Source organism: Phyllostomus hastatus, unplaced genomic scaffold, assembly GCF_019186645.2.
Source record: "Phyllostomus hastatus isolate PE091 unplaced genomic scaffold, TTU_PhHast_1.1 phas_contig_150, whole genome shotgun sequence".
Lineage (NCBI taxonomy): Eukaryota > Metazoa > Chordata > Mammalia > Chiroptera > Phyllostomidae > Phyllostomus > Phyllostomus hastatus.
Window position 1 is genome coordinate 1,831,063 of NW_025333611.1, and position 27,135 is coordinate 1,858,197.

General features: G+C 67.8%; 1 protein-coding gene across 2 annotated transcripts in view; it reads left to right on the top strand.

The window, feature by feature from the left end:
• The window catches only part of SDK1 (sidekick cell adhesion molecule 1), a 287,191-nt gene that overhangs the window by 217,494 nt on the left and 42,562 nt on the right, over positions 1 to 27,135 (top strand). Inside the window, exons 18-26 of one of the 2 annotated variants that reach the window (XM_045824331.1) lie at positions 1,417 to 1,515; positions 7,067 to 7,258; positions 10,404 to 10,525; positions 18,159 to 18,268; positions 19,807 to 19,957; positions 20,527 to 20,764; positions 23,610 to 23,725; positions 24,142 to 24,331; positions 25,392 to 25,490. In XM_045824331.1, the coding sequence (XP_045680287.1) occupies positions 1,417 to 1,515; positions 7,067 to 7,258; positions 10,404 to 10,525; positions 18,159 to 18,268; positions 19,807 to 19,957; positions 20,527 to 20,764; positions 23,610 to 23,725; positions 24,142 to 24,331; positions 25,392 to 25,490 (1,317 nt within the window). Of the gene's footprint in view, positions 1 to 1,416; positions 1,516 to 7,066; positions 7,259 to 10,403; positions 10,526 to 18,158; positions 18,269 to 19,806; positions 19,958 to 20,526; positions 20,765 to 22,241; positions 22,359 to 23,609; positions 23,726 to 24,141; positions 24,332 to 25,391; positions 25,491 to 27,135 lie in introns of those variants that run through there. The other variant, XM_045824341.1, reaches the window with a different exon arrangement.

Consider the following 27,135-nt stretch of genomic DNA (forward strand, 5'->3'; position numbering starts at 1 on the left):
GGCTGTTCTGCACCCAGGCCGGTGAGAGCGGGTGTCTGCACCTTCACCCTCCTGGGCCGGCCTTGCCCGGGGTGTCGGCGCAGGGACAGCGCTGGCCTCCTGAACGGGTGTGGCGGTGCCCGGCCTCTCCCGTGTCCCCTGGAGGAGGTCACACAGGGCTGGTGCCGGTTCGTCTCTGAACGTTCGGTGGAGTTTTCCAGGGAAGTCCTCTGAGCCCGGAGACTTCTTTGGGGGAAGCTTTTTCATTGTAAACTTAATTTCTCTAGCGGTTATAATACTGTTCAGTTGTCTATTCCACCTTCACTGAGGTTCGGTAGTTTGTGGTTGTTGAGAAATCCTCTGAATCACCCACTTGGTGAGTGTGAAGTTGTTGGTCCTACTTGTTCCTTCTGGTCTTCTCGATGCTGAAGGAGGTGCGGTCGTATCTCCGCCCTGTTTGGGGGGGCTGTTCCTTTGGGGGGGCTTGTTTTTATGTCGTCCTTCTTCCTGGAGGTTTACAATTGATTTTTTTTTTCCAGAAAAACCAGATTTTTGTTTCACTGATTTTTCTCTGTTGTTTCCCCATTTTAAATTTCATTCATTTGCACTCTTCCTGTGTTCCTCCTTCTGCCTGCTTTGGGTTTGTTTTCTTGTCTTTAACTTCTTGAAGTAATAAGCATTCAGGTTACTTACTCGAGGCTCCCTTTACTTCTAAGGCAGGCAAGCATTTAGTGCTACCAGCGTTCCTTTCCACGCTGCTTTAGCTGCATCCCACCCATTTTGGTACTCGTGCTGCATTTTCGTTCGGTTCTGTGTGTTTCTCCTCCTGTGCCCCTGCTCTCTGACCTGCGGAGTGGACCGTGTAGCAGTGCGCTCTTTAACCCCCACGTGTGGGAGGGTTTCCCGCCGTGCCTGCCGCTGAGCGGGTGCTGGCGGAGTGAGTGGGTTCTGGAGCCAGGAATTCTGGACGGGTGAGGGGCGCAGGCTTCGCCCCGGGGGCGGGTGTAGGCGGGCCCCGCCTCTGGCCCGGGCTCCCAAGTTCCTGCGTCCCCACACAAGCCCGAGTCACGGCTGCGCGCTGTGTCCAGGGAGCTGGGTGCGAGCAACCGCTTCTCCGCCCCCGGCCTGATCGTTGTAACCCGGCGGCGGCGGCGGGGAGAGAGGACGGACAAGGGAGCACGTGACTCTCCGGCCGCGGTGCCCTCGGCTCTCCGCTCCGCACGGTGGGGTGAAGCCCGGTGACGTCACCCCCGTGACCACAGCCGGGCCGCTCCCCACGCCCGCTGCCGCCCCTCTGCGACCACCTTGCTGACATTCCCCGCGGGCCCGCGCCCGGGTCTGGCTCACCACCGCCCCCTGGCGCTGGAGCTTCCCGCACGGCGCTGACGGCGGGCGGGCGCGCTGCCGGGCTCACGGGCGGCTCCCTTTCCTTGCCAGAGCCGGGCGCTGTGGGGCACCTGAGCTTCACAGAGATTCTGGACACGTCCCTCAAGGTCAGCTGGCAGGAGCCCCTGGAGAAGAACGGCGTCATCACAGGTAGGCGTCCCCCGCGCTCCAATCGCGGAGACGCGGACAGGGAGCACGCGCGCCTGCGGGGTGCGGCAGAGGGCGGGGCCCGTCCCGGTCCCCACGCCAGGCCCCTGCCCTCAGGGCCCCGCCCCTTCGGGCGCATTTTCCCGCCCGGGCCCCAGACTCAGGGTCCAGAGCCTTGGTCTCCTTCCGCCGTCCCCGCGAGCAACGAGTCAGCCCTTTCGCGGTGAACTTTCCCCAGTGTGTGTATCGCCCCGGGTGCTCACGGCAACGCAGCCAGCGCCGATGTGACCCGTGTGCAGATGACCAGACCGGCCTTCCCCTCCGCTCAGCAGACGCGCACCGGTGCCCGTGTGGGCCGGGCCTCGGCCGAAGGGCTGCCAGCCGGGCCGCAGCCGCGACACTCCCACGCCAGGGTCCCAGCCCCGTCCCACAGTCGTGGGTGGGCGGCCAGGGCAGGTGGGAGTCCCGGGCAGAACCAGGGGTGAGAGCAGGCAGCGGGCACACCTCCGCGGGGCGCAGGCTCAGGGCTTCTGTCTTTGCAAACAGCTCAGCTTCTGTAGGGTCTTAACGGCCTTACACTGTAGAAGAGCTTTCTGGAAAGGCTGTCAGGTCTGAGCTCATTTAAATCCTGGGTCCAAAGGAAACACTCTAGGTTTGAGGGGCGCCGGCTGTGGCCTCAGGAGAAGGTGGGGGACCCATGCTCCGCTCTCCCTGTCGCTTGGAGCACCTCACAGAGCACCTCACAGCCCACACCTACCCCCCCCCACCTTGTGTGTAACGCCCTTGTGGGCTGCGGGGGGGGAGGGTCACTGAGGCCAGCAGACGGCTTGGCCGCCACCGGGCGCCCCACCCATTCGGGAGGCACCACTCGTCGAGCCGGCCACTCGCCTGTGATGTAGCCCGGTCCCCCGTCTACTGGACGCATGTCCTGTGGCAGGCACCCTCCGGCGAGGACGGGACACCCCCTGTCGGTGCAGGGCTCCCTGCAGCCGTCCCGGCAGCTGCACCCTGAGGGTTCGGGAGACCCCGGCTTCCCATCCACTGGCGGGTGTCCAGGCCTGAGCCGCGCCGTCCATTCGTGGCGTTGTCGTCCGAGCACTCGCAGAAGCCACCGCCCCCCCCCCCCGCCCTCGGCAGGGCTCTGAGAACCCACCGCCCGGCTGCAGGGCTCAGGGGCCCCTCCTCTCTCCCCCCACCGTGTCCCACAGAGCAGTCGCCACTCTGGGCCCTCCCACCGGCAGGCCCCTGAGCACTTTGGGATCTTGTTCAACGTTTGAACGCCCACAGGAGGGGCATCTTGTGACCCCCACTTGAGACCAGGGGTGGTGATGTCCCGGGCCCACCTGGCCGGCAGGTGGCGGAGCCAGTACGGGATCCAGGCGTCCATATTCTGTCCGCTGCACCGGGTGCCGGAGCTGGGGGTCCACGCTCCAGCCCCAACACAGACGGCCCCTCTCCCCCTGCGTTCACAGCTCCCTTGGGTCTCACCGAGTTTCCCAGCATGCCTCAGGCCCAAGAACCACCTGCCAAGTTGGCACTTAGGCTCAAATAACTCAATAAGTATTGATACGCCAGCCCCGGGATAGCCTTTAGAGTAACACACATTAATTGAAAGAAGTGAGTGTTTGTATTTCCTTCTAAAGGGAACGGGCCGAGGATCCCTGGCGCCCCGGGTGCAACGCGCACTGTGGGCCCTGCCAGCCTCCCGCCCCCCTCGTGGGGCCAGGCTGGACCCGCCCCCCTCGCCTCCTGCCCCCTCGCGGGTTTTCAGGCCGCACCGCCTCCCTCTCCCAGCCACCCCCAGACCGCGGCGCCTCTAAGACCAGCCGCGTCCGAGGCGTGCGGCGCTGCGTCCTGGAGCCGGGAGCCCCTCCAGCGAGAGTCCCAACCCAGGTGGGGGGTGTCCCGTGTCCCCCTCTCCCTTCGCTGCTCCTGGGAGCCCCCCGCAGTGCCCCGGCACCCCAACGCGCAGCCTGGGGACCGTGTGCCTCACGGACCTCCCCTCTGCTGCCCTGCTGCTCGCCCCCCCACCCCCGGCGCGCCCTGGCCGCCCGAGCCCAGCCGGAGCCCTGCGGGAGCCGAGGACTCAGATGGGGTCACGGGGAGCGCACCTGGGGTCGGGCGTCACCCCCAGCCAGCGCTTTGGGGTGAACTTAGGAGCCTGCACTGCCCCGGAGAGGCTGAGGTTTTGGCACACCCACTTTGGAAAAGGTCACAGCCCCAGCAACGGGGGAGTCACTGTTGCCCCCGGACGTCAACGCCCCGATCCGTCTGTCACACGTGCTGATGTCCGCTCAGGGCGGGGCCCGCGGGGCCGAGCGGGGGGGGGGGGGGAGGGGCCCCTGAGGGGGAGGGGCGGGGCAGAGGGGCGGAGGGCGGCTCGGCTCCGGCCGCACGCACCACCGAGCGGGGCAGACAGACGCGTGCCCGCAAGACGAGCCCACACACCGGGCTCCGCGGGGCCTGCCGTCTGGGAGGGGCCGCTTCCCCGCCCCCGGCCCGGCCCGCGGGGACGTGCCCTGCCGCCCAGCGCGAGCTGCACGCTGCGCCGCCGACTCAGAGGCGGTGCCTGGCGAGAGGCAGGGCCCCTCTGCCCGCTGGGTTCTCGCGGAATTCGGTCCCCCGGTTCCGATTCTGGCCGGGACCCTGGCGGCCAGTTCCCACGCCGAGGGCTTCCCTTAGTGCGGGCGCACGGCGTGAGCCCCGCCTGGCCCTCGGGGGCCGCACACACTTCACTCTCGTGTTAGTGTGTCCGGGACCGGGTCCCTGCACCACCCCCCAGGCACCGCTGCCCTCGGCGCCGCTCTCCCTGGCACCAGGCACTCTGCCCCGGCCGCGGGTCCCGAACCCCCTCGGCGGTGGGTGGCGGCGGTCGGTGGCGGCGGTCGGTGGCGTGCGGGAGGGACCACAGAGGCCTACTCCCGCTGGACGCCGGCCGTTTCCCCAGGTGCTGCGAGCCCGCCGCCAGAGGCCCCTGTCAGGTGCATGTGCCCTCGGAGGCGTGGGGGGGCGGGGGCAGGCGCTGGCTTTCAGTGCGGTCCTCTGTGGGCGGGGCCACTTCCCGCCCCGACGCCGCGCGGTGTTCCCGCCTGGTGCGGGGCGGGCGAGCGTGGCCGGGCCGCGTTTTCTCTCGGCCGGGGGAGGGGCCGAGCAGGACCGCCCCGCCCGGCCAGCAGAGCCCGCCTCACCCGCTCCGTGAGTCAGCACCTTCCCCTCCGCCTCCGCGCACTCTGATTTATGAGGGCCCGGACGCACACGGACAGTTTGTGATTGGATGCACTGCTCTCTCGCAGAGAATTTACTTCGGATCAACAGAAAATTATTTCTGGAGCTCTCGGGGTCGTTAGTCTCAGTTAGGCGGCTGCTGGGAGCAGGGCGGGCACCCGTGGAAGGGGCTGCCTCCTGGCTCTCTCCTCTCCCCTCGTCCCCCGCCACCCCGTCCCCACCCGCAGGCAGGAGCCGCATGAAACATTCACGGCCAAGAGCAACCCCCACAGGTCCCCAGATGCTGCATGCGAACCGGAGGGCCTTGAACCTGCCGCCTGCCACAGCCCTGTCTGTCGGGGTGCACGGGTCTCACCCACCCTCGGTCCGCGCCCAGCGGCCTCTCCCACGTGCTGGTGTTTGTTCTCGCGGGCCCTGCCGGAGCAGGCGGGCTCCTCCGCTGCCCATTCGGCTTGGTCTGTGTCCGAGACAACTGCAGCAGCCGCAGGTCTGTTTCCATGGGACGGAGCGGCGCCCGGCAGCCAGCTGGAGACGCCTGTCATTCAGAAAACTCCGGAGGAGAGCCACTTTCAAACAAACAACATTGCCCGACAAGGTTGTCACACTAACGAAGCTCCTCTTCCCGTGCATGCAAGAGAGACCCCCGCACCAAATCACTTCGGTGTCCCGGGGGTAACCCACCGAGGTCAGGGACGGCTTTCCGGGTTGCCCGCACACGTCCAGACCCGGGAGAGCGGGAGGCGGCGGAGCCGGCGAACCCTGCCCATCCCCACGCGCTCCCCAGCTCCCTGTGCCGGCTTCTCTCCCTTGAGAACGGCGGTGGCGGTGGCGGCGGCTCCGCTCTGACGGGCCGTCCAGGGGAGAGAAGGAGTGGGTGTCGGCAAAGAGCCCGGGCCCCTGGGACGCCGCCGGCAGTCTCCGTGCCTGCCGTGGTCAACACGGCTGCCTGGGAGGTCTGTCTCTTTCCTTAACTGCACGGTTAACTCCAAAGCCCCGGATGAGCCGAAAGAGAGGAGCTCACTGATCTGGGTGCATCCCCGACTTCAGTGCCGGGAGAAGGAGGGACGCTGGTAGGGGGGCGGCGGGCAAGGAGGACAAGGCCGAGACGTCGCCTGGAGGCCGGGGTGGGAGGTCAGCCCGGGGACACGGCCAGACGGGCAGGCTAGGTCCCGCGGCCAGGGTGTTGGCGGTTCTGCGGGGGAGGGGGGCCTGGGCGGGGACCGGAAGCCAGGAGCAGCCTTCGGACAGACGGCAGCTGCTGTAATTTGGGGAGCTCCAATGTGCACTGGGGCACCCCGTGGTGAGGGCCACCCCCTTCCCGTCCTGCCCCCGGTGCCGCCAGCGTCAGGGCCCCGTGCCCGAGCACAGAAGCTGTGGGGCCGGGAGACGGCTGAGGAGCGGCAGGCAGGCAGTGGCTTCCGACGCTAGTTTTTTTTAATATCAGAGTCCCGAGACTGCACCTCTAAATCCTCGTTTACCTGAAGTACAAGCTCCCGACCGAATTTATCACTTTCATCAGAATGAGCAGGGGCCTTAGGACGCCTCCTAAGGCTTCCGTGTCCGCGAGTTTATGGGCCGGAAAGAAGGGAGAAACGGCGTTTTCAGCAGTTTCCCTCCGCCTTGGGGCCAGCCGCTCTCTCCGCCACGGGCCCTCCCCACACGACAGGGCGTCCTCTGGCCGCACGGGCGCCTGGAGGGGCCATGCAGGAGCGGGCGGGCCTTTCTTCCCTGAGCCCCAACCCCACGGCCCCCAGGGTGAACGAACAGGGGTGCTTCGAGGCCCTGCCGGACTGAGCAGGGGAAAGGGGGGTCCAAGCCAGAGGAAGCGCGGGCAGCCGGGCGCGGAGCCACTTGGTGAGGCCAGGCGCTCGCGTGCACGGCGGAGGCGTCCATTCGTCACTCTGGGGGAGTGAGGAGCCGCGGCCCACAAATTGGGTGCAGCCGGGAGCCGGCTGCTGACTTAGGGCCCCGCGTAATGAAAATACGAGCTTGTAAAAATGGAAATGCCGCCAGCGCTCATCCATCATCTGGTGAGCGGGGATTAAATCGAGCGTCACGGGCCGGCGGTCAGTTGTCAGACCTCGGTCCCCGTGCCGGCTACGGAGGTGGCCGGTGTGTGTGTGTCAGGCCAGCCCTGTCCTCCGTCCCCTGTGGGTCGCGTGTCACAGCAGAGGGGCGGCCCAGGCTGAGAAGTGGGGTGACGGCGGAGGTTTCCCGGGGGGCAGGCAGGACAGAGGCCTGGCTCCCGGGGCTGCAGCTTCCTGTCGGACCTCCGCAGCCCCGCCCTGGGCGCCGGGAGACCCCCACTAACCCTGCGTGTCCCCCCCAGGCTACCGGGTCTCCTGGGAGGTGTACGGCCGGAGCGACTCCCGGCTCACGGACACGCTCAACAGCACGACGCGCGAGTGCACGATCCGGGGGCTGTCCGCTCTCACCACCTACACCATCGACGTGGCCGCTCTCACGGCCGCGGGCACCGGCGCGGCCAGCTCCTCCACCATCTCCTCCGGCGTGCCCCCAGGTCAGTGGGAACACGGCAGCTTCTCCGCCCCCTCCCTCCCCCCAGAGTCCTGACCTCGGAGGGGCCCGCCTTTGGGGGCGGGTGTCGGCCTCCGGCAGGGCTGGCGAGGTGGGTGGGTGATGGCCGGCCACCTGCCCGTCTGCCGGTGTCGCCCGGTCACGGGCTGACCTCTCTCGGTCGGGGTGAGGGTGGGGGGCACGGGCTGGCGGCGCGAGGGGGCAGGGGAGGCCCGCGGTGGGCGGGACCCCGCACAGAGGCAGGTGCGGAGAGAGAGACAGGAAGCGCCGAGAGGAGCATGGAGATCAGTGTTCTCGGGAGAAGCGTCCAAACCTGTGGGGAGTTTCCGTGAGAATCCGCGTCTGTGTGAGCCGCAGGGACAGCAGTGCCAGGAGGCAAGACGGCACGCGCTCCGGAGAAGGAGGGCGTCGGAGTGTCTCCGACGCTCTGGGAGCCAGGGAGGGGCCAGGAGGCGCACGCACGCCCACCGCCCACCACCGGGGGCTGCGCAGGCCTGGGGACGGCTCGGGCTCCGCGGTGTCTCGCGGGGGCACCCACTGGACGCACAGAACCCGAGCGGCTGGCCTGGCGTCCTCTCTCTGAAGAAGCCGCAACGCCCCCGGCAGCCCCACCGTGGGGGCTGTGACCGCATCACCGCATGCGGTTGTTTGCTGTGGGGCCCCTTTGCTCACGCAACGGGAGGTGCAAAACTTGATTCATTCAACAAGACAGCAAGAAAGGGGGGGCGGGGAGCAGCAAGGGGAGGGGGAGGGAAGGGGAAGAGGCGGGGAGGGAGGGGCGTCTAGAGCGCGACGAGGGGCCGTGGGCGCAGAGCCCGCCGCTGATGCACGCTGTTGCTCCGGGCGGTGGGCGTGGGTGGCAGCCGCCACCCGGCCCCTCTGAAAGTCGCGTCCCCCCAGGGGCAGCGCGCCCCTCGCCCTCTGGCAGACGGCCCCTCCGCTTTCCGCCCCGGCATCAAAGCTCCCGTTGGAGACGCCGGCGCTTCTCCGAGGACCCCGCCGTGAGAAGCATGGCGGGGCTCTCGGCCCGTCTGTGGTCCCTGCTGCAGGTCTCCGGCCCCCTGAAAGGTGTCAAAGTGGGACCCCCCCCAGCACCGGGTCCACAGCCTGACCACTGTCCCAGGAGGGCGGTGCAGGTGACTGAGGGGAAGACTGGGCAAATAAGACACAGGCAGTAAACACGGCCCCAGGGTCCATGTGCCGGCCCCCACCGCCTCTCCACATGGGCACGGCCCTCCTTGCGAGCTTGGCAGGCCCGCCAGTCCCGCGTGGTGGGGGCGGGCAGAGGAGGCTGGGTTCCCCTCCTCTGGGCCCTGTGACCTTCTCGGAACTTTCTAGAAGCCATTTGACCTGCTCTGCCAGCAAGGGAGCCTTGAGCTCCACAGTGTCCCAAAGCAAGTCTCCTGTCCACCAGTGACAGCACCATCGTCCCCTGCCAAGGCAGCAGTTCCAGCCCAGTCGTGCACCAGGCACTGGGGTTCTTCACAGAGTGACGGCTGCTCCCCACCGTCCCCCGCCCCCAGCCGGCCGGTGCCTCCTCCTGGGGCCCAGACAGGCCGGGGAATCCCCCTGCGGGGCAAGGTCTTGGGTGCGGCCCAGGGCGCTGGGCGGGACCCTGCGCCGAGAGAGCCTGGTGTCCTTTCAAAGGTGGACACAAAACAGATACATTCTCTCGAGAGGGAAGTCCCTGGCTTGCGGGAAGACTCACTTTGTCCCACGCAAGCAGCTGGTGCCCAGAGCTCTCATGCACGGCACCGTCCGGGCTTCCGCCAGCAGCGGCGATGGGGTGGCCCGCGGCCCAGTGTGTCCGGAGGAGCCCCCTGCGGCTCCTGGGGCGCGCCCACAGCCCACGGGTGCGGACGCAGGTCTCCGGGGCGTCCAGACGCTGTCCGGCAGGTGGGGGTACCTGCGCTGCCTGGGACCGCAGGGCCCTGGCTGGGCCGTGTGGCCTGGGACCACCCTGGCGGACGCGGCGTTCGGGTCGGGGCCCCCATAGCTGGAGGCCGACACTGAGACCCCCCCACACCCCCCCGGCATCCTGGACATTAGCCGGAGGAGAGTCTTGGTGCGGCCGCTGTGGGGGCTGCGCCCCGGCCGCTGCGCCTGAAGCCCCAACGCATCGGCGGCCGAAGGACTGGGCTCAGAGTGGGGGGCTCAGGAGCAGACAGAAAAAGGGAGCCGCTTGCCCTCCGATGTAACCATTTTCTGCTTCACGTTCGTGAAAGTGGGTGTGGAAAGGCCCCTCGAGGCCCCGGAGCCGCCGCCCGTGGGGGCTCCGCGCTGACCGCCAGCGGCTCCGGGCCTCGGGGCTGGTTCTAAGCGCCCGGCAGCAGCGAGTCAGGAGGCCGGTCCTGGGAGACGGCGCAGCCCGCACGCCCTGCTCTGCCCGAGCAGCGTCCCCACCCCCACCCCCCGGTTCCCATCCCCGGAGGGGACGGCGCCCACGCCCTCTGTCACCCGGAACTCACAGCCTTTGGCCCCGAGGGAGACCGGCTCTGGGGGTGGGGGGAGCCCACCGAAGGCTGTGGTCACCGGCACTCTCGGGTGGCAGAGTCCTTCAGAACACACCCTCCCCTAATTCAGTTGCCACAGCAACCGTGCACGGCAGAGCGGGAAGAGCTCTGCACTGTTACCTGGCTCGGTTGTCTTGGAAACCAGACCCGGGAGCCCCAGGCTCCGCACCTGCCCACCTGCCCGCGTCACACCGCCCAGGACGCCGGGTGTGCTCGCCTCCACCCTCCCCCAGCCCCTCTCCGAGGCGTCCCGCTCGTCCCGCGGGGTGGGGTGGGCACCCGGTCCCGTGTCCTTCGAGGGGCCAGCCGCTCACCCGCCCTCCATCCAGCGAGCGTCCTTCCCGCCAGAGCAGACACCCCCCTCTGCGCAGAAACGGCCCCCCCTCCCCGGGTGTCATGCAGGAGGCCACACCGACAACGCCTCCCGACGCTGCTCCCCACGGCCGGGGTGCGGTCGGCGACCCCACTGCAGTGTGGGCCGCTCTGGCCGTGGCCGGGGCGGCTCTGCCTCTCGCTTGCACGGCTCCCGAGAGCGCTGACCTGCAGACACGCTCGGCACGTCTCCCGGGCCGCGACAGAGTCTAACTCTCCACCTCTCCTCTCTCCTTTCCCCAGAGCTTCCTGGTGCCCCGTCGAACCTGGTCATTTCCAACATCAGCCCCCGCTCGGCCACCCTGCAGTTCCGGCCGGGCTACGACGGGAAGACGTCCATCTCCAGATGGGTTGTAGAGGGGCAGGTATACGCCTCGTGGGGGCGGGCAGCCGGGGCCCCCGGGCAGCGGGGCGCGGCTGGTGCCTTCACAGGGGTCGGTCAGCAGCCGGACGGAGCCCACGCAGGGGCGGGGCGGGGCGGGGCGGCCGTGGCTGGAGGGGAACCAGAGGCCCGCGCCCGTGGGGGTGCTGGGGCGGGATGGAGGAAGAAAAGGGGAACCGAGAGGTCAGACTGAGGTCTCGTGGGGCGACGGGAGCGGAGGGGACCAGGCCTGCACTTTGAGTGGTCACCACAGAGGGGACCCCAGAGGTGGAGAGTGCGGCTGGCTGGTCTCCGGCGCTGCGTCACCGTCGGCTGCCGAACGGGCTGGCACCGGGGGCTGGCTGGGTGTCCGGCGCTCCTGGCTGGGCCGGTCCCTGCTGCAGCCCTGCCCAGAGGGCAGGAAGGGACAGTGCCCACTTTCTGAAGCACCATGAGTTCACACGGATATTTCCAATTCAGATTTAAGGTTGTTTTACTTTGAGTCTATATTTTAAATACCTTTTCCCGTGCACTAACGTTGTGGTTTTTAGAAACAGCAACGTAATGACTCATTGTCTGCATCCTGCCGTTGTGTGTGAGGGGCTCAGTGTTGTAACCGCCGCGGAACCAGGGACAATGCGGCCGCTGCAAGCGAGCTGAGCCTTTGTCCCCAGACCGCGTGACTCCGGGGACGGGCGGCCGGATCCCTTCTGCGCGTGGCTAGGTCCCAGCTTCGCACGGAATTGGACTCTTTCGTTTTAGGGGCTTGGCTTTGTTTATCCTTTCGCTTCAGTCTTCATTGAATGCTCTCTCTAAAACTGATTTCACTTTCTAGCAGACTGTTAGAACACCTCTGATTTCACTTCCTCCCGAGCCGTCCACTCGCTCGCGTGATCTCCAGGTGACAGTGTCAGAAAGGCACGTGCAGGGGCGGCTCGGGACCCCGTCTTCCAAGCCCCCTTCACGTGTCGGGTTCCCTGTGCACCGACATGCACACGCACGCACACGCGCACTCGTGCACACATGTGCTACGCGCACACCGCCACGCCCTGTCCCCCAGGAAGCCCCACTCAGGTCGCCCCAGCGTCTTCCCCGGTCCAGCCTGGCCCCACCGCTCCCAAACCCAGCGCAGGGGGGCCCTGAGCCCGCACCCCGTACAGAGGAAGCCTGCTGGAGCACCCCACTCCTGAGTCCCCTTGCACGGATGCCAGACTTCCCGTGTCGGACCCCGCGTTCCCTCGCCCGGGCTGTCACCGGGAAGCGGTAGATCTCCTGCTCTGTCCCGCCACGGGCAGGTGTCCCGAGAGCCTGGGTCCCGGGCTCCCAGCCCAGCGAGCTGTGGCCAGTGAAGAGCAGGGAGGTGGCGTGGCCGCGACCTGCCAGGGTGCCGGCCGAGGGCTGAGGAGGGGGACGGAGCTCTCAGAGGGCTGCCGGGCCCTCCCACATCCTGGGGCACCGCGGGCGCCGCCTGGGCGGAGCGCCACCGCGAGGCTCGCTGCTCCCGCCGGAGCTCCCTCCCCGCCGAGGGTCAGGGCGCACTTTCTCACCCTGGGAGCCGCTTCTCAGTGAGACTCGCCTTGGGAAAAGTTCCTTTCAATTCCGGCCACTTTAAAGTGCGCCGGCGAGTCTGCAGTGCGCAGAGCACTGGCCGGTGAGCTACGGAACAGAAGGTCTCGCCATCGGCGAGCCGCAGACGGGCCTGCAGTGAGCTGATGGGGGCTCAGACTTTTAAAAGCAGCTTTTATAGGGGCTCAGACTTTTAAAAGCAGCTTTTATAGGGGTTTCTGATGCTTTGTGTAATTAGTCGCCTTTGACCCAGAGTGAGCAAAGCGCCACTCCCACACTTGCAGGGAGCTCCGTGACGGCAGGGTGCGGACGCTCACCCCGTCTGCCGCCCCGAGTGCGTAGCCGGCGGCTCTGCTCTGATGGCCAGCCCCGCACCGGGCCCTCTCCGCGGCTCCGAGCAGGTCTCTGTGATGCAGATGCCGTGCTGCCACCTCGGGAGCAGACAAAACTGTTTGCATCCCGGAAATGGAAGGGGGAGAGAGCCCACTTAGTGCTCATTTGTGCGTGGTAGTGGCCATTTGCTGGAAAGGCTCTGTTTCAGGGGGGTGTTACGGGCTCATGAAACCCAGCCCAGGCCTGCCGACTGCGGCCTCAGGGAACTGAGGAGTGGAGGGGGCGGGGCGCTCACAGAGCCCCAGGGGCCTGGCGGTGTCCGCGCAGTGTCCCTGGTTGTGACACAGTCCTGGGAGGAGGCAGGGCAGTACACCAACCTTGTCCGTCCCCCAAGGGCACTTCCCGCCGAGGGCAGAGCCTCGCGGACAGGTGGGCGGCTGGGCCTCGCTGCACGGCGGTGTGCTCAGGCGCTCACCCGGGGGCCGCGTCCTGGGTGGCCGCAGCTCGGCTCCCCCATGGTGCCCTGCAGCCAGGCCACCCCCCCCTTGAAAGCCCTGTGCCCTGCTGGGACTCGGCGGTGACGCGTGAGCCCCTGGCATCTGGGCTTGCTGCCTGTCCCGCGCGTCCCCTCTGAGTGCCGCGCCCGGCTCTGGCCCAGCCCCGTGCGAGACCCTGGGGCTGCAGGGAGACGCGGAACGCCACCCACCCCCAGCACCTGGGGGAGACTCCCAGAGGAGCACGGCCGATGTCACAGCCCGGGAGGGAGAGTGGCGGGGGGGGGGGGTCTGTGGGCCCGGGAGGGGGGGGGCTGTGGGCCCGGGAGGGAGATGGTAGGGGGCTGTGGGCCCGGGAGGCTTCGCTCGCAAGGCCCTTCCCTGGAAAAGAGAGGGTGCATGCCCCGGAAACACGCTGCTCCCCTGAAATCACAGTCTTCTTTGTGTTCGGTCCGTGGAAGGGTCCGGCCGGCTGCTGTCAGCTCTGACGGGAGAAGGAGTTCTGGTGTGTTCCGTTTCCTGCAGCGCCGCAGGCCAGAGGGCTTTCATCTCACCGCTTCGAGGCCCGGGGCTGGGGTTTCTGACTGTAATTGCGTCCCCCCCACCTCGTTGCGGCCGGCGGCCAGGGCTGCCGCGGGCCCCCCTCCCCCGCCCCATGAGCATGTCAGCATCGCAGGCGCAGTGAGCCCTGGTGCGGCCCGACTTCTTCTCTTAATACGGAGAAACAGGGAGACATTATTTCTGAGTCGCCGGCCTCCGACACCTCGGAGGGCTGCCGGGGGCTCCGCTTCAGTAGGGACACGGCTGCCCAGGGCTGTCTGCCGAGGCCGGCCTCAGCCCAGCCCCACAGCGGCGCGCGAGGGCCCGCACGGGCGGCCTGGGGGTCCCCAAGCACTCACTGTGCACCCGGCTGCCCGTGGCCGGCCCCTCGAGAAGCCTTCCCCCCTGGTTCCTCGGCCGGCCCAGGGCCTGTGCCCAGCGCGTGGTTTGGCGAGGCCTTCCTGTCCATCAGTCACAGGAGTCAGGTCCTTTCAGGGCCTGTCAGGGGACTTCTGAAAACACCGCGGGAGAAGGAAGTACCACAGCCCGGGTGACAGCTCAGGGAGCGGGACGGAGGGGCCCGGGCCGGCGGCTCTGTCAGGGGACCGTCGGCCCAGGGCGGGTCTGAGCCCCGGTGGGGGCGCCCTCGGGGGCCAGTTGATGGACGATGTGCAGACCAGGCAGCCGACGTCTCCCACTCTCGCTCCCTCTGTCTCTCCCCCTTCCTCTCCCCGTCTCAAACCAATAAATAACGTTTCTAAAGCAGCACCTAATTTTTAAAACATGTGGGGCCGAGGGGAGCATTTCACTGCCAACATCATTCTCGAGAAACAGCGGTGGCGGCGGGTCCAGAGCACGGCTGGCAAAACACACAGAACCGTCGGGTCCGGGTCCCCGCTGCTCTCCCTGAGGGCTACTCGGTCCTCCTCCTCCCCCTCCCCCCCCCCCGGGGCTTCAGAGCGGCCTGCAGGCGTCCTTCCTCCGGTCGCCGCCTGCTCGCACAGCAAACTTCCATCACACATCCGCTGTTCGAAGGGTCACAGGGATCTCGCTCTCTCCCCTAGGCTGTGAGGAGGAAAACGGTCTTGCCCCCGCACCCAGAAACTGGTTGTGGGGGAGAGGGAGTGTCAGAGGGAAGGCGGGGGGGCTAGTCTAAAAATGGATACAAATGAGACTTGCGGGAATCATTACAGTGTTGCTAAGAAGGTGTCAGAAAGCAAATGAGTAATTGACTAGGTAATCACCGAGGGCTCCCCGGAGGAGGTGAGATTTCAGTCGGGCCAGAGGAGGCTGGGGGATTGGAATCTCAAAGGTGTGCCCCTGGCGAGGGTTTCTGTCTCTGGGACTGGCAGACCCTGGGTGGTCAGGTCAGCAGGGCGCGGGTGTCAGGGCGTCAGATGCAGGAACGGAGAGGGTGTGGCCTGCACACCCGCTGGAGGCCGCATGGCTGCAGAGTCAGGTGCGGGCGGGACCCTAGGGAGACGGGGCTGGGAGGGGAGCAACAGCCGGTGTGAGGGCCGGGGTGGGGGGGCCTTGCTGGGGGCCAGGTTGTTTCTGCCTGAACCTGTCCGCGAGGAGCCGCACGTCCCAGTCTCCGGGCCCAGCGCCACCAGCCAGGTGTCCCAGGTGCTTCTCACTCCTCACCCTGCAGAGCCCCGACGACCTCGGGCTGCCACTACTGCTGTCCTCGCTTACAGGCACGGGGCCTGAGGCGCCTGGCAGCACACGGGGGCGCGGGCTGCGGCGCAGGCCCTGGGCCTCCCCCGCCCCCCCACCCCCACTCATATCTGCCTGTGTGAGCGGCGGGTCCCCAGGCCCCCCGGCACGTGGGGGCCTTAGGAAAGGACCTGGAATCCAGCCCCGGGCACAGGGAGGCATTCCCGTTGCCCCTCAAGGGGGAGAGAAGGGCCAGCCCCCTTTGGAGACGTGGCCCTAAGATGAAAGGCCTTTCGAAGGGAGAGGCAGACGGTGTCTCCTGGCGGCCAGTGAGAACAGCTGTCGGCACGCACGGTGTGGGCAGAAGCCCGAAGGTCGAAGAGCGTTCTGATCGGGAGGCAGAGGCGGGTGCTTAGGGGACAGTGGGGGGCGGAGGGGGCGGCAGCGTCCGCAGACGGCGGAGCCGGGGGTGCGGATGAGCTAGAGCGGTGCTGCGGGTCCCAACCCCGTCTGACGTGCAGTCTGCCAGCCGTCCCGCCTGCGTCCCTGTCACCCTCGCGAACAGCTCTCCGGGGCCCAGCGCTGCTTCCGGCCCCCAGCGAACGTCATTTTGTGGCTTTAACATCCGAAGGTTTGAGGCCTGAGACAGCAGGGCGGCTCCGGCTCAGACTGGTTGTTGTTCTTCACCGAGAGGACGAGCTGGTGTCCACGGGGAGAGAGCGGGGGAGGGGCAGCAGCGGGAGGTGCTGTGCGGATGGGGGGCCTAGAAACCCGTCAGGGAGCCACCGGACCCACGGCTGCCCTGTGCCCGTCTCGGAAGCGCACCGGCCGGGCCGGCGGCCCCACGGGGACCCCAGGGCACCGGGAGCAGCCCAAACGCAGCCTCTCCGGGGCCGTCCCGGCCCCCCCTCCCTCCCCCTCAGCAGAGGGGTCTGCTCTTCTGGGGTCCGCTGTCCCTCCAGGGAGCCATCTGGGCCCCTTCCCGCGGCGCGTGGGCCGGTGCGCGGCTGTCCCCACCCTCCAAGCCCCCCCCTCCGCCACCTCCCAGGAGGCTTGGGAGGAAAGAGGCGACCGGCTGTCCCTGCAGGTCGCCCGACACGCAGGTTTTCCTGCTGACACCAGAGTTCCAGCCGAGGGGGCGCACTGGGGGGGCGGGCTTCCCACAGCGGACCCTCCGAGTGACGAGGGGGCGCCGTCCCTGCCCCCACCCGGCCCGCCCACTCTCCTCCACGGCTGCAGCCCTGTGTGCGGACGTCTCTGTCCGTCTGTCCGCCTGCAGCTGCCTCTCCAGGAGGTCAATAGCGGTTGTCCTCTGAGGGGCCCCTGAGCCCCTGGCCTCTGGGGCGCTGCGCTCAGGGCGGCCACCCCAGCCCCAGTGGGGGTGTCGGAGGTCCTGCCGCCCGGGGGTCTCCAGCTGACGGCAGGGCCTTCTCCAGGCAGCCGGCCGGAGGCCTGGCGCGGCCCGGGCGGCGGGGGCGGGGCCCCGGCAGTAAGTGGGCCCTCCGGGGAGTGCCGTCCTGGGCGGGACAGTGTCTTCTGGTGGCTCCAGACCCGGCGCACTCCCTGGCGGGGCCCGCCGCCCACCGAGGGGTCCCTGCCGTGTGTGGCATCTCCACTTTTGTGAGGAGGACGGTAGAGTGCTGTTTGTCAGCTTTGGGGGAAGAAGAAGCAGCAGCCATCAGAATCCAGCTTCCGCACAGAGCTCCGATGTGTTTCATCTTTAAAGAGTCCCGCGGACTTCTGTGTCCAGAGCGTCGTGAGCGAGCAGCCGGTCACTTCTAGAACGCCCCATCTCGGTGGCCTTGAGATCTCACTGGAGCCGGAGGGGCCCAGCGAGAATGAAAGGACTTCTGTTCCTCACTAGAAAGGAGCCTGGTCTTTTTAGATCAAAACGTAAACCTTTTATTATAGGGATTCAAGGCCTCCGCTGCAGGCCTGTAAGCGGAATTACGTTCCCGGGAACGCTCTGCTTTGGGAGCTCAGAACAAGACGGCCCGCTGTCAGCGCTGGTTCTGACACCGTGCCCCACGCGTGCCACACGCGTCCACGTGCTAAACCAGCGGGCTGGGCCCGAGCTCGGGCGCGGCCCTGGGGGTGCCGCCAGGTCCTCTGAGGAGCGAGCCACTCCAGCGTGGCGAGCCTGGGCTCTGGGGCCCCGGGGCGCGGGGAGTAGCCGTCCCCACACAGCTCCCCGGACCCACACAACCTGCGCGGGCCCCGAGGCGCTCCAGGACAGCGAGGCGGACACCTGCAGGGGGGTCAGGGGGTTCCCAGCCGGGACGGGCCCCCGGGCCCCGGCACGCCGGTGAACCTCGGGGTCGGATTGGTGTGTGCGGGCCTGGAAACGGCTGTGGGCAGCGACAGGCAGCGACGGGCAGCCGTGCGAGGTGTGGCCCAGTCAGGCCGGGACTCCTGCGAGGGCCGGGCCCCGTGGAGACACCCCAGAGGAAGGGCGAGGCGGGGAGACAGGCAGTGCAGCCCGCGGGGCGTGTGGCTGGGCTCGTGCGTGTGACGCGGTCACTCTGCCCAGAGGCGGCGGCGCATCCCCCGGTGTGGGGCGGGGGGGGCGGCTGGGCCTGCAGCTCCGGCTCCCGGGCAGCTCGTCTGTGCCAGCACTTCCCGCGTCACGGCCGGCGGCGCGCCCTTGGTGTGTGCCGGGCAGGAAGCACTGGGCGTGGGAGGGCAGACGGGGCCCTGGTCAGCACTCGGGGGAGACAGCTCGGGACCCCCAGGGAAGGGCGCGTGGTGGGACCTGGCCGGACCTCCTGTCCCCAAGGGCCCACTGTGGTGGGAGGGAGGGCAGGGGGGGGATGTCCTCCCCAGCCCCAGCCGTTCACTTGCTCTCGCTCCTGGGGACTGTACTCTGAGGCCCCGGGGGTGGCGGGGGCGGCAGGGGCCCGGTGTCCAGGGCACGGGTGGGAGGTGTGTGTGCAGCACCGGACCCACCCCCCACCCCCACCCCCCGGTGTGGGAGATGCGGGGGCTCCGCCCAGGCCCGCCCCCGCCCCAGTGGCCGGTCCGCCAGTCCCAGGACGCCCCTCTCCACAGGTGGGGGCCGTCGGGGACGAGGAGGAGTGGGTGCACCTGTACGAGGAGGAGAGCGAGCCGGGCACCCAGACGCTGGAGGTCCCGAACCTCACGCCCTACACGCACTACAGGTGAGGGGACTCGCGGTGCCCACCGCGGTGGGGCCGGGGGGGGGGGGGGGCCCTGAGTGAGCTGCTCCCTGGCGGCAGCCTCGCAGAACTGCACCTGCGGGAGCCAGCGCACGGCGCGGTCTGGTCCAGGCGCAATCACCCGGGTGTGACACCGGCAGCATCCGCCATCCCCGCCAGCTGGCGAGGCGCCCAGTTGGGGGGCCCGCAGCTCCACGGTCAGACCCCCGCCGCCCTTCTCTGCAAAGCCCCACGCCATGGGCGGGCACCGCAGGGTCCGGGCGCCCCTCCGCTCCCCTTCCAGGGCCCAGGTGCCGCCCGCCTCACGGCCCGGGCACCTAACACAACCTCTGGCCTTTTGCTTCTTGACCCTGAAACCCGCCCAGGCAGTGACCCCCTGGCCCGGACAGAAGGTAGTGTGACCCCAGGCCTCAGTGACACTGTCACTGCCTGTAAGACTGTGGGAGGCAGCGGGACTTCCCGCCGTCACCCCAGGTTCGGGGGACGAGCACACGTCACCCGACCAGGAAGGCAGGTGCCCGAGTGGCCGGCTCAGGGCCCCGAGGGCGGTGATGTCTGTGAAGAGGGGTTTTCCGTCCAACCACGCAGTCGGGGTTTGCGGGCACCCCTGGTGAGGGGCGGAGCAGCTGCCGCCCCTTCCCCACTGCCCCTGGGGTCAGGGCGGACGAGCCAGGGTGCCGCCCGCTCGGCTGATGGAAAACGTGTCGCGTGAAATGAGCCGTTAGGATCCCAGACCGACCCCGGGAGACTGGCACCAGCCAGGGAACCGTTTGCAGGGCCAGAAACTGCAGCTGGAGATCGGTGTCCCTGCCTCCAGTCCCCACGCGGGAGCTTGGGAAGCCCACGTGTGCACTTTGGACAGTTTCCTTGCACAGAGGGCGACCCAGACAGTCGTGGATGGAAACAGAGAGGGGGCAGAGCTGGACACGTGGGCGCACACTTCCTTTATTCGCTGGTTTATTCTGCTACGTTTACTGGGGCAGCGCCTGCTAGTAGGGTCACACGGGTTTCGGGGCGCGTCTCTGAGACCCAGGGGAACGCAGGCCTTAGAGAACATCTCCTTCTCCCTCACTCCTCACACCAGGAGACGAGACGGGGTCGTTTGCAGAAGGTTTGTTTTGGACTGGATGAGAGCCCGAACCGGCGGGGGGCGGGGGGCGGGGGGGCGTGCGTAGTGCCCATCACGAAGACAGCCTGACCCCGCCCTCGACCTGAACCCGCGCGGCAGCGGACGCACAGACCTCTGTCTGGCCGGTGCGCTTCCCTCGGGGACGTGACGTCGCTGCCTCGAGTCAGATTCCCCGTTCGCTGGGGCCTTCCGGCAGAGAGGGCCGTCTGGGTCGTGTGCGTTTTTAGTGGAGCCAGGAGGAAAGGGGGCGCCCCTGAGCATCAGCCTCCAGGATCCAGGCGGACTCAGCCTGAGCACCCCCTGCACCCCAAGACCTGTTTTCCCTTGTCTGTCCCCCTCCGCGGCGCCTCCTGCCGCAGAGTGACGCGCGCCCCCGCCGGCTGCCCCCCAGGTTCCGGATGCGGCAGGTGAACGTGGTCGGTGCCAGCCCCGCCAGCCCGTCCTCCCGGGTCATCCAGACGCTGCAGGCGCCTCCCGACGTGGCTCCCTCCGGCGTCACCGTCCGGACCGCCAGCGAGACCAGCCTGCGGCTGCGCTGGGTGGTGAGTGGGGGGGCCGGGGGGTGGGGGGGGTGGTCTGCTCTCCTGGGGGTCCACGAGAACCCAGAGCCCGGTCAGCTCTCAGCCCTGCCTCCGTGCCGTCCCGGCTGATCTCACCTCTGAGCCCTGACGTGCAGCGTCACGGTCTCTGGTGTCAGAGCTCACAGCAGGCCGGCCCCTCCCCTGGTCAGGGACTCCCCCCCCCTCCGCCCCCCGGGCTTCCGGGCGCTGAGGAGGCGGCACCGGCAGTGCTGCAGCCGGGACCCCGCGTCCCGAGTCTAGGTCAGCGTGGACGTCGGGGTTTGTAGGAGAGCCCGCTTGGCATGTAACCAGAACGTGCCCCGCAAAATTAAGCCAACGCATATTTTTTTAAAAATTACGTCCAGCCAAATTTACTGACAGGATTTCCTTTAATTAACAGAAGAAAAGTTCCAGGGAAAAACCCTAGTTTCTAAAAACATTCCCTCCAAAATCCTGTCCATGGCTTTGGTCCCGTTAGACAGCCCCCCCCTCCCCCGGGCGGCGTGGGCGGGGCGGCCCGGGGACGCCAGCTCACCGGGCCGCTCCCCCAGCCCCTGCCGGACTCCCAGTACAACGGGAACCCCGAGTCGGTGGGCTACAGGGTGCGGTACTGGCGCGCGGACCTGCAGGCGCCGGCGCTGGTGCGCGTCCTCAGCGACCGGCTGGAGAGGGAGTGCACCGTCGAGGAGCTGGAGGAGTGGACGGAGTACGAGCTGCAGATGCAGGCCTTCAACGCCGTGGGCGCCGGGCCCTGGGGCGAGGTGGTGCGGGGGCGCACGCGGGAGTCAGGTGAGATGCCCCCCGCCCCGGCCCCCTCGCGTCTCCCAGGGGTGGGCCCCCCCCCGCCGGCTACCACCCCCCCCCCCCCGGGCTGGGTCTGCCTGGGCCCAGGAACTGAGTCAGCCTCAACGGTGATGTGAGTCAGACTCCGCCGCAGCCCCAGGCCAGGAACGTGACATCACGATGAATCCCCAGGGGCCGGACTCGGGCACCATCTCTGTAACTAGGGGAAGATAATTCTCTCCGTCAGTGACGACGAGCAAGGGTCTGCAGGGGATTCTAGGGGAGACCTCACGACTCCGCTGTCGGGGACCCCCCTGGCCCGGCTGAGTGGGACTGACGGGTCATCTCGGCGGCGCCGCGGGCCGGGCGAGAACCATCGGGGAGCAGGGTCACGGTCTCTCTCCTCAGCGTCGTGGGTCTGCCCCGGCCCCGCCAGTGCTACCTCGCAGGTCTGGCCCCCGCCTGGCCATGGCCAGGATGCACACGTGGGTTGTGGGACAGGCTGACCTCGACCTTGGTCTGCTCCCAGCCACAGGCTCCAAGCCGGGGTTGCGCCCAGACACACGGGCTGTGGAGCTGGCGTGTGACTCCCTTTCTTCCCAACTTCCCGCCCTGGCGGGGCAGGGGGCGGGGCCCTTCAACTGCAGCTGGGGCGAGGGGGCGACTGCCCGGTGGGGAGCGCTGTCAGCGAGCGCCGGGGCCCTGGGGCGGACGGACGGACGGACGGACGAGCCGCAGGGCAGTGCGGACGCTCAGCTCGGGGCCTCGTGACCTCGTACCTCGGGGACTTTTACGAAGCTCTGTTCTCTTCAAATGCTGAACCTTCGTGACCGGGAAGAGGCCTTGGGAAGGTCTGAGGGGCGGGTCTAACTTCAGTAATAAGCAGATCAGTAAAGCGTTTTTTTAACTTACTAGAAAAATAGGAGTAAAATACAATCGGTGACATTTAAACTGTACTGACGTGTTCATAAGAAAAACAGGGGCCCCCACAGATGTCGAGGCGCCAGGGGGACAGGCAGCGGGAGCGGCAGGTGCTGAGCTGGGCGTGGGGCCCCGGGGGGGGGGGGGGGCCGAGGATGGGGCCGCCGCCTTCCTGGGGGCTTCGGGACTCGGATCGGGTGCCCACGGGGAACGGGCCCGTCGGCCTCGGGTCTGCGTGCGCCTGTGAGGACGGAGGCCCCGCACACAGGGGGGGCCCCGGGGCCCGCGCCCTGCCCGTAGGGGGCCCCAGACACGTGAGCTGCCCGCCCGCCTGTGCCTGCCTCTCCCTGCGCCTGTCTCTCCCTGCGCCGCTCTTGCAGCGCCCGCCCTCCTGCGGTGCGACCTCGCCTTAGCGAACCACATTGGCAACGGCCTTATTTCCAAAGAAGGTCACATTCCGAGGTGTTGGGAGGTGGGGTTAGGACTCCACCGTAGGAATGTGGGGGGGACACTGTTCAACCCAAAGCAAAGACCAGATCGCTTCGGTGCGGAAAACCTGGGGCCGGAGTGCTGGAGCAGCGTTAGTGTGCACACCCACGTTGTTTCCTGGGTTCAGACTAATGCACTCACGCAGTGCCCCACAGTCGCCTCGCTGCAAGGAGGAAGTGCTCCTGAATGAGTGAGCAGGGGGCGGATGCACGGACGGGTGGGTGGGTGGATGGATGGATAGATGGATGGATGGGTGGGTGGATGGGTGAATGAGTGGGTGGGTGGGCAGATGGAGGGGTGGGAGAGTGGGTGGGTGAGCGAGTGGGTCCATGTACAGAGGTTAGAGAAAGCCCCCGTGAGTGTGGCTGCGCCCCCGTCCACAGAGTCCCGTGAGGGCTGCACCCCCCACAGGCTGCATGCACTTGAGTCTCTGCCCCTGGGATAGGCGGTGGTGACATCAGGTCTCACTCCCTTCAGAACAAGCCGCCCCAGGCCACCTGCTCAGGGCAGGGCCGAGGGCTGGGCTCCAAAGCGGGGAGGGAAGACGGGCTCAGGCCGGGCCGGGCTGGACCACTGCACAGGTGGAACCGCCGAGGTGCAGAGGTCAGAGCTGCGCCCCCAGGTCACACAGCCAGGGAGTTCTTGCTGGGGCCGCCCCCCGAGTCCCCGGCCCCTGGCGGTGACCTGGCGCAGGGGTGGCGTCCCCTGCACAGTCAGCCCCAATGCTGGGCTGAGGGCAGAGGAGAAGGGACCAGCGTCCAGTCGCGCACGTGTACTTGCCGACGCGGTGACTGCGAAGTCTCCCTCCTCCCCCGTCGGAGCGCGTCAGGTCGAGCGAGCTCAGCGGCGGGGGCGAGCCGAGAGGAGGAAGCGGGGCCTCCCCTGGGCGTGAGTGGGCGCCGACGGCTGCGGCCCCCGCCCGCCCACCTCCCCGGGAAACGGCGTGTCATTGCGCGGTTTTCTCCGGCGTTCGCTTCTCCGTCTGCGGAGCTGGGGCAGCAGCGCCCGCCTCGTCGGGCTGCCGTGGGGGTTAAAGGTGACCCGCAGGTCACAGCGTCCCCTCCCTCGGTCCCCGCCCGTGCCCCTCGCTGAACACGCCGCGGCAGAGAGGGCCGGGAGCTGGCGTCCGAAGGCGAGGGTCCCCCCCGGGAGAGAGGACTCGGCAGCCCCCAGGAGCTGGCGGACAGACGGACAGGCGCACTTCCCTGCTGGGTGGGCGCGGGTGAGAGCGAGCCCCTGAACACCCGGGGTTACGGGCTTCGTCGCCAGCGCTGGGGAGACTCTCGCTTCTGCTCCGCCCCTGGAGGCAGCCTGCTCTCCGCCAGCAGCTCAGGCTGCACCGCCGCTCCGAGGACCGCCTCGTCATCTCGGTGACGATGGGACCTCTGTCTGCAGAAGCCTGAGGCTCAGGCTGCCAATCGATGTAACTTGTTCTTTGCAGTGCCTTCGGCCGCCCCTGAAAATGTGTCCGCCGTGGCGGTCAGCTCCACCCAGATCTTACTGACGTGGGCCTCGGTGCCCGAGCAGGACCAGAACGGCCTCATTTTGGGCTACAAGGTACGTGTGCCGTGACCTTCCTTCGCTGAAGACAGGAAAGTGCTGCCACCTGTCACCTCCCCAAATCAACCAGCTTCCCATCCCCCCTGCCCTGACCCCGCCGGGCCTGCAGCTCTGGCCTGCTCTCTGGTCCTCACGCCCGTGTCTTACGTAAGCCTCGGTGTGGTCTGGGGACTTGGCCCGGTGTGGCCCTCACACAGGCCAGCCCCCGTGTAGACCGTGACGACCACTGACACCCTGAGCCCGTCTCCCCTGTGTGTGTGTGGGGGGGGGGGGGGTAACGGCAGGGTTGGCACCAGAGCAAAGCGGGTCCTTTCACGGTGCGCCCCGCTCGTGAGTGCCGACCCCGTGGGCCAGCCCCCTCCCTAGCACCCACACCCTCACGCCCCCCCACCGCTCGTGTGTTGGTGCCTCAGATCCTGTTCCGGGCCAAGGACCTGGACCCCGAGCCGGGCAGCCACGTGGTGCGCGGGAACCAGACACAGTCGGCGCTCCTGGCGGGCCTGCGCAAGTTCACGCTGTACGAGCTGCAGGTGCTGGCCTTCACGCGCATCGGCAACGGGGTCCCCAGCACGCCCCTGGTGCTGGAGCGCACCAAGGACGACGGTACGTGTGTGCACTCGCGTCGGCGCGTGCCCCCGCCGGCGCCCGGGCTGGCGGGACCACCGCGCCCGACCACGTGGGTGGCGGTTGTTTTTAACCTGATTTCCAAACCGCTTTTTTTTTTTAGTTGAGGAAAACAAAACACAATTGTTCTTCAGTCACTGAGCATTTATACAGCCAATTTCAGCCGGGAGTGGATTTTTACGGCCTAATTATGAACCTGTGCGGAGTTTCCTTGGCAACTCTGCAGCAGGCAGGCGGTTAAGGCCGCGGGCGGGGCCGTAAAACTGAGGCGGCCGCTCCTGGGGGTGTCCAAGCAGATCCAGTTAAAACCCGCTGCCGGCCGCATGCCGGCCGCGGGCCAGCCGTGGGCTGGCGGTGCTGATGCCTCGGGACCAGCCTTTGCGTGACCTGAGGTCAGGAGAAGCACACGCACAGCATAGGTGTGCATCCAGGGCCTCCCTAGCACCCGGGACGCTCTTCCAGCAGGAACCTGGGGCGGCCTGCGTTTCTGGGGGTCCGAGTCTGCAGCAAAGCTGCCTGCCAGCCTCCCCTTTCCCGGGTGTCAGCCACCTGAGGGTGGCAGGTCTCCCTCCTGGTCACCGAGACTCTGCCGTGGGCGGTCGCAGGGAAAAGACTCGCCTCCCCGACCCAGACCAGGGGCCCTCGGCATCTGGCAGGGGCCAAACGGCTGCAGGTTTCCTTAAGCATCTTCGCCGAAGTGGTTGAGTCAGTCCCCAAAGGCTCTGCGCGCTGAGCTGTCGCCGTCCCCTGCACCTCACGCAGGGGCAGCCCCATGGCCACACCTGACGACCCCCAGTGGCGTCTGAGCGTCACTCAGCGGATGGCTGGGGTGGGAGACAGGGCTTTCCCCTGGAGTCACAGGGAGCCACGCGGAGCCTGGACCAGCCCCAGGCGTCCACCCCAACCTCAGAGCGTCTCACCCGCGCTCGGTGTCACCGTGAGGGGCTAGGGTTCCGTGAGCCGGAATCGCGCGTGCCCCGGTCACAGGCCAGGAAAGCCCCACGAGGGCCCCGGCTCACGCGGCTCCTCTCTCCCGCAGCCCCGGGCCCCCCGGTGAGGCTGGTGTTCCCGGAGGTGCGGCTCACGGCTGTGCGGATCGTGTGGCAGCCGCCGGAGCAGCCCAACGGCATCATCCTGGGTAAGCAGGCGGCGGCGGGCAGGCGCAGCTCGGAGACAGGCAGCAGTGCGGCGGGTCTGTCTGGTTGCGTTAGGCAGAGGACCCCCGTCTGCAGCAGCTCGGCATTTTCCGGGCTGAGGGGCGGGGGACCCCTGTGCTGTTCGGTGAGCCTCACCCTAGGGTTTCCGGCCGATCGGAGTTTACGGTTTACGGACCCAGAATTTCTCCCGTTCGTCGGGGGCACCAGCTGTACCGTCCGTGGCTGCCCTTCCCTTCAGCTGTGCAGCCAGCAGGCTGCCCTGACGTGTCCTTGGGAGCAGCCGGCCCGTTCCCGCCGGCGTGCAGAGCTGGGGTGCAGGGCCGGCGTGCAGAGCCAGCGTGCAGAGCCGGGGTGCAGAGCCGGGCCGCGCTCCCGAGCTCCTGGAGACGGCGTTGTTCCGCCGCGGGGCCGGGGCCTCGTCCCTTGAAGAGGCCGAGAGTGTCTCGTGCGCCTGAGGTCCCGGGGAGAGTGTTTACGTTTAATTTTTCATTCGGAGGAGGCGCCCCCGCAACATTGACGGAAAGCCTTAATTTCTGCCGCTTCCCTAAAGGCAGCAACTTTTATTTAAAAAAATGAGTGGTCCCTTTATCTAGCCACCCTTTCACGGTGATGAACTGGGGGCCTCCACAGGCCAGCGCCGGGCGCGCCGTGGGGAGCAGGGAGCGAAGAGACGAGCCAGCCCGAGACTCTCACCCGCCGGCAGGGAGACACAGCCGAACCGAGGGCTGCCTCATCATCCGTGGGGGAGGTGGCCCGCAGGCCTCTAGAGGCAGGGGCACCGGACTGGTGCCGGCACACACACCGGCGTCTGCCTGGTCCCAGTGGAACCCGACCACGGTGCGGGGCGCTCGGGGTGTTACAGGGAGGCCACCGTAAGCCCGAGCGTGCAAACAGGCGGTAAAATCCGCCGCTCTCAGTGCCTCGGACATCAGGGTTCTAAGATGTGCTTTGGAGAAGGGTTTCTGTTCGTGTTTTGGACGTTTGGAACTCTGTGCTGACGGCCCCGGGGAGTCACTGGGGACTTCGCGCAGCAGCAGCGTGCTGCGTGCGGGCAGGCGCGCCTTCCGGACGGTGACCGGCGGCCCCGAGCGGTGGTGGGAGGGCAACTCGGAGTCTGGCTTCCCTGGGACGGGCCTGCGCGTTGCCGGGCGGTGACAGCATGGGCCACGGCCCGCTCCCACGGGCTCACCCTCCGTGGGCCCCAGGAGCTGCCGGACGGAGGCCTTCTGCCCTGAGCACAGTGCTTCTGACCCAGGGGGCCTTCGGGGCCTCGGGCTCTTGCCACTGAAGTCCCACTGAGCAGCCAAAGGGGCCTCCGTGACACGTCTGTCCCCGGTCCTGTCCGCCGGGACGGCTCTCAGACCGTGAACCCCAGGCCTGAAGGAGGGGTGCGAGTGAGGGTCCCACACGGCCCACCGGCGGGGCCTGCCCCCCGTGCTACACCCTGCCACAGCCTTTTCTGGAGGAGCAAGGGAAACGCCCGATTATCTAAGGGACACACCCAGCCCGCAGAGAAACAGGGACCGTTCTGAGAGCTGGGACGCTGGGGCTCCAGCCTGTCACTCACAGCTGCAGGGGGTCCTCCAAGGACAGCACGGTCCGTGCCGACGCAGGGCCGTCCCCACA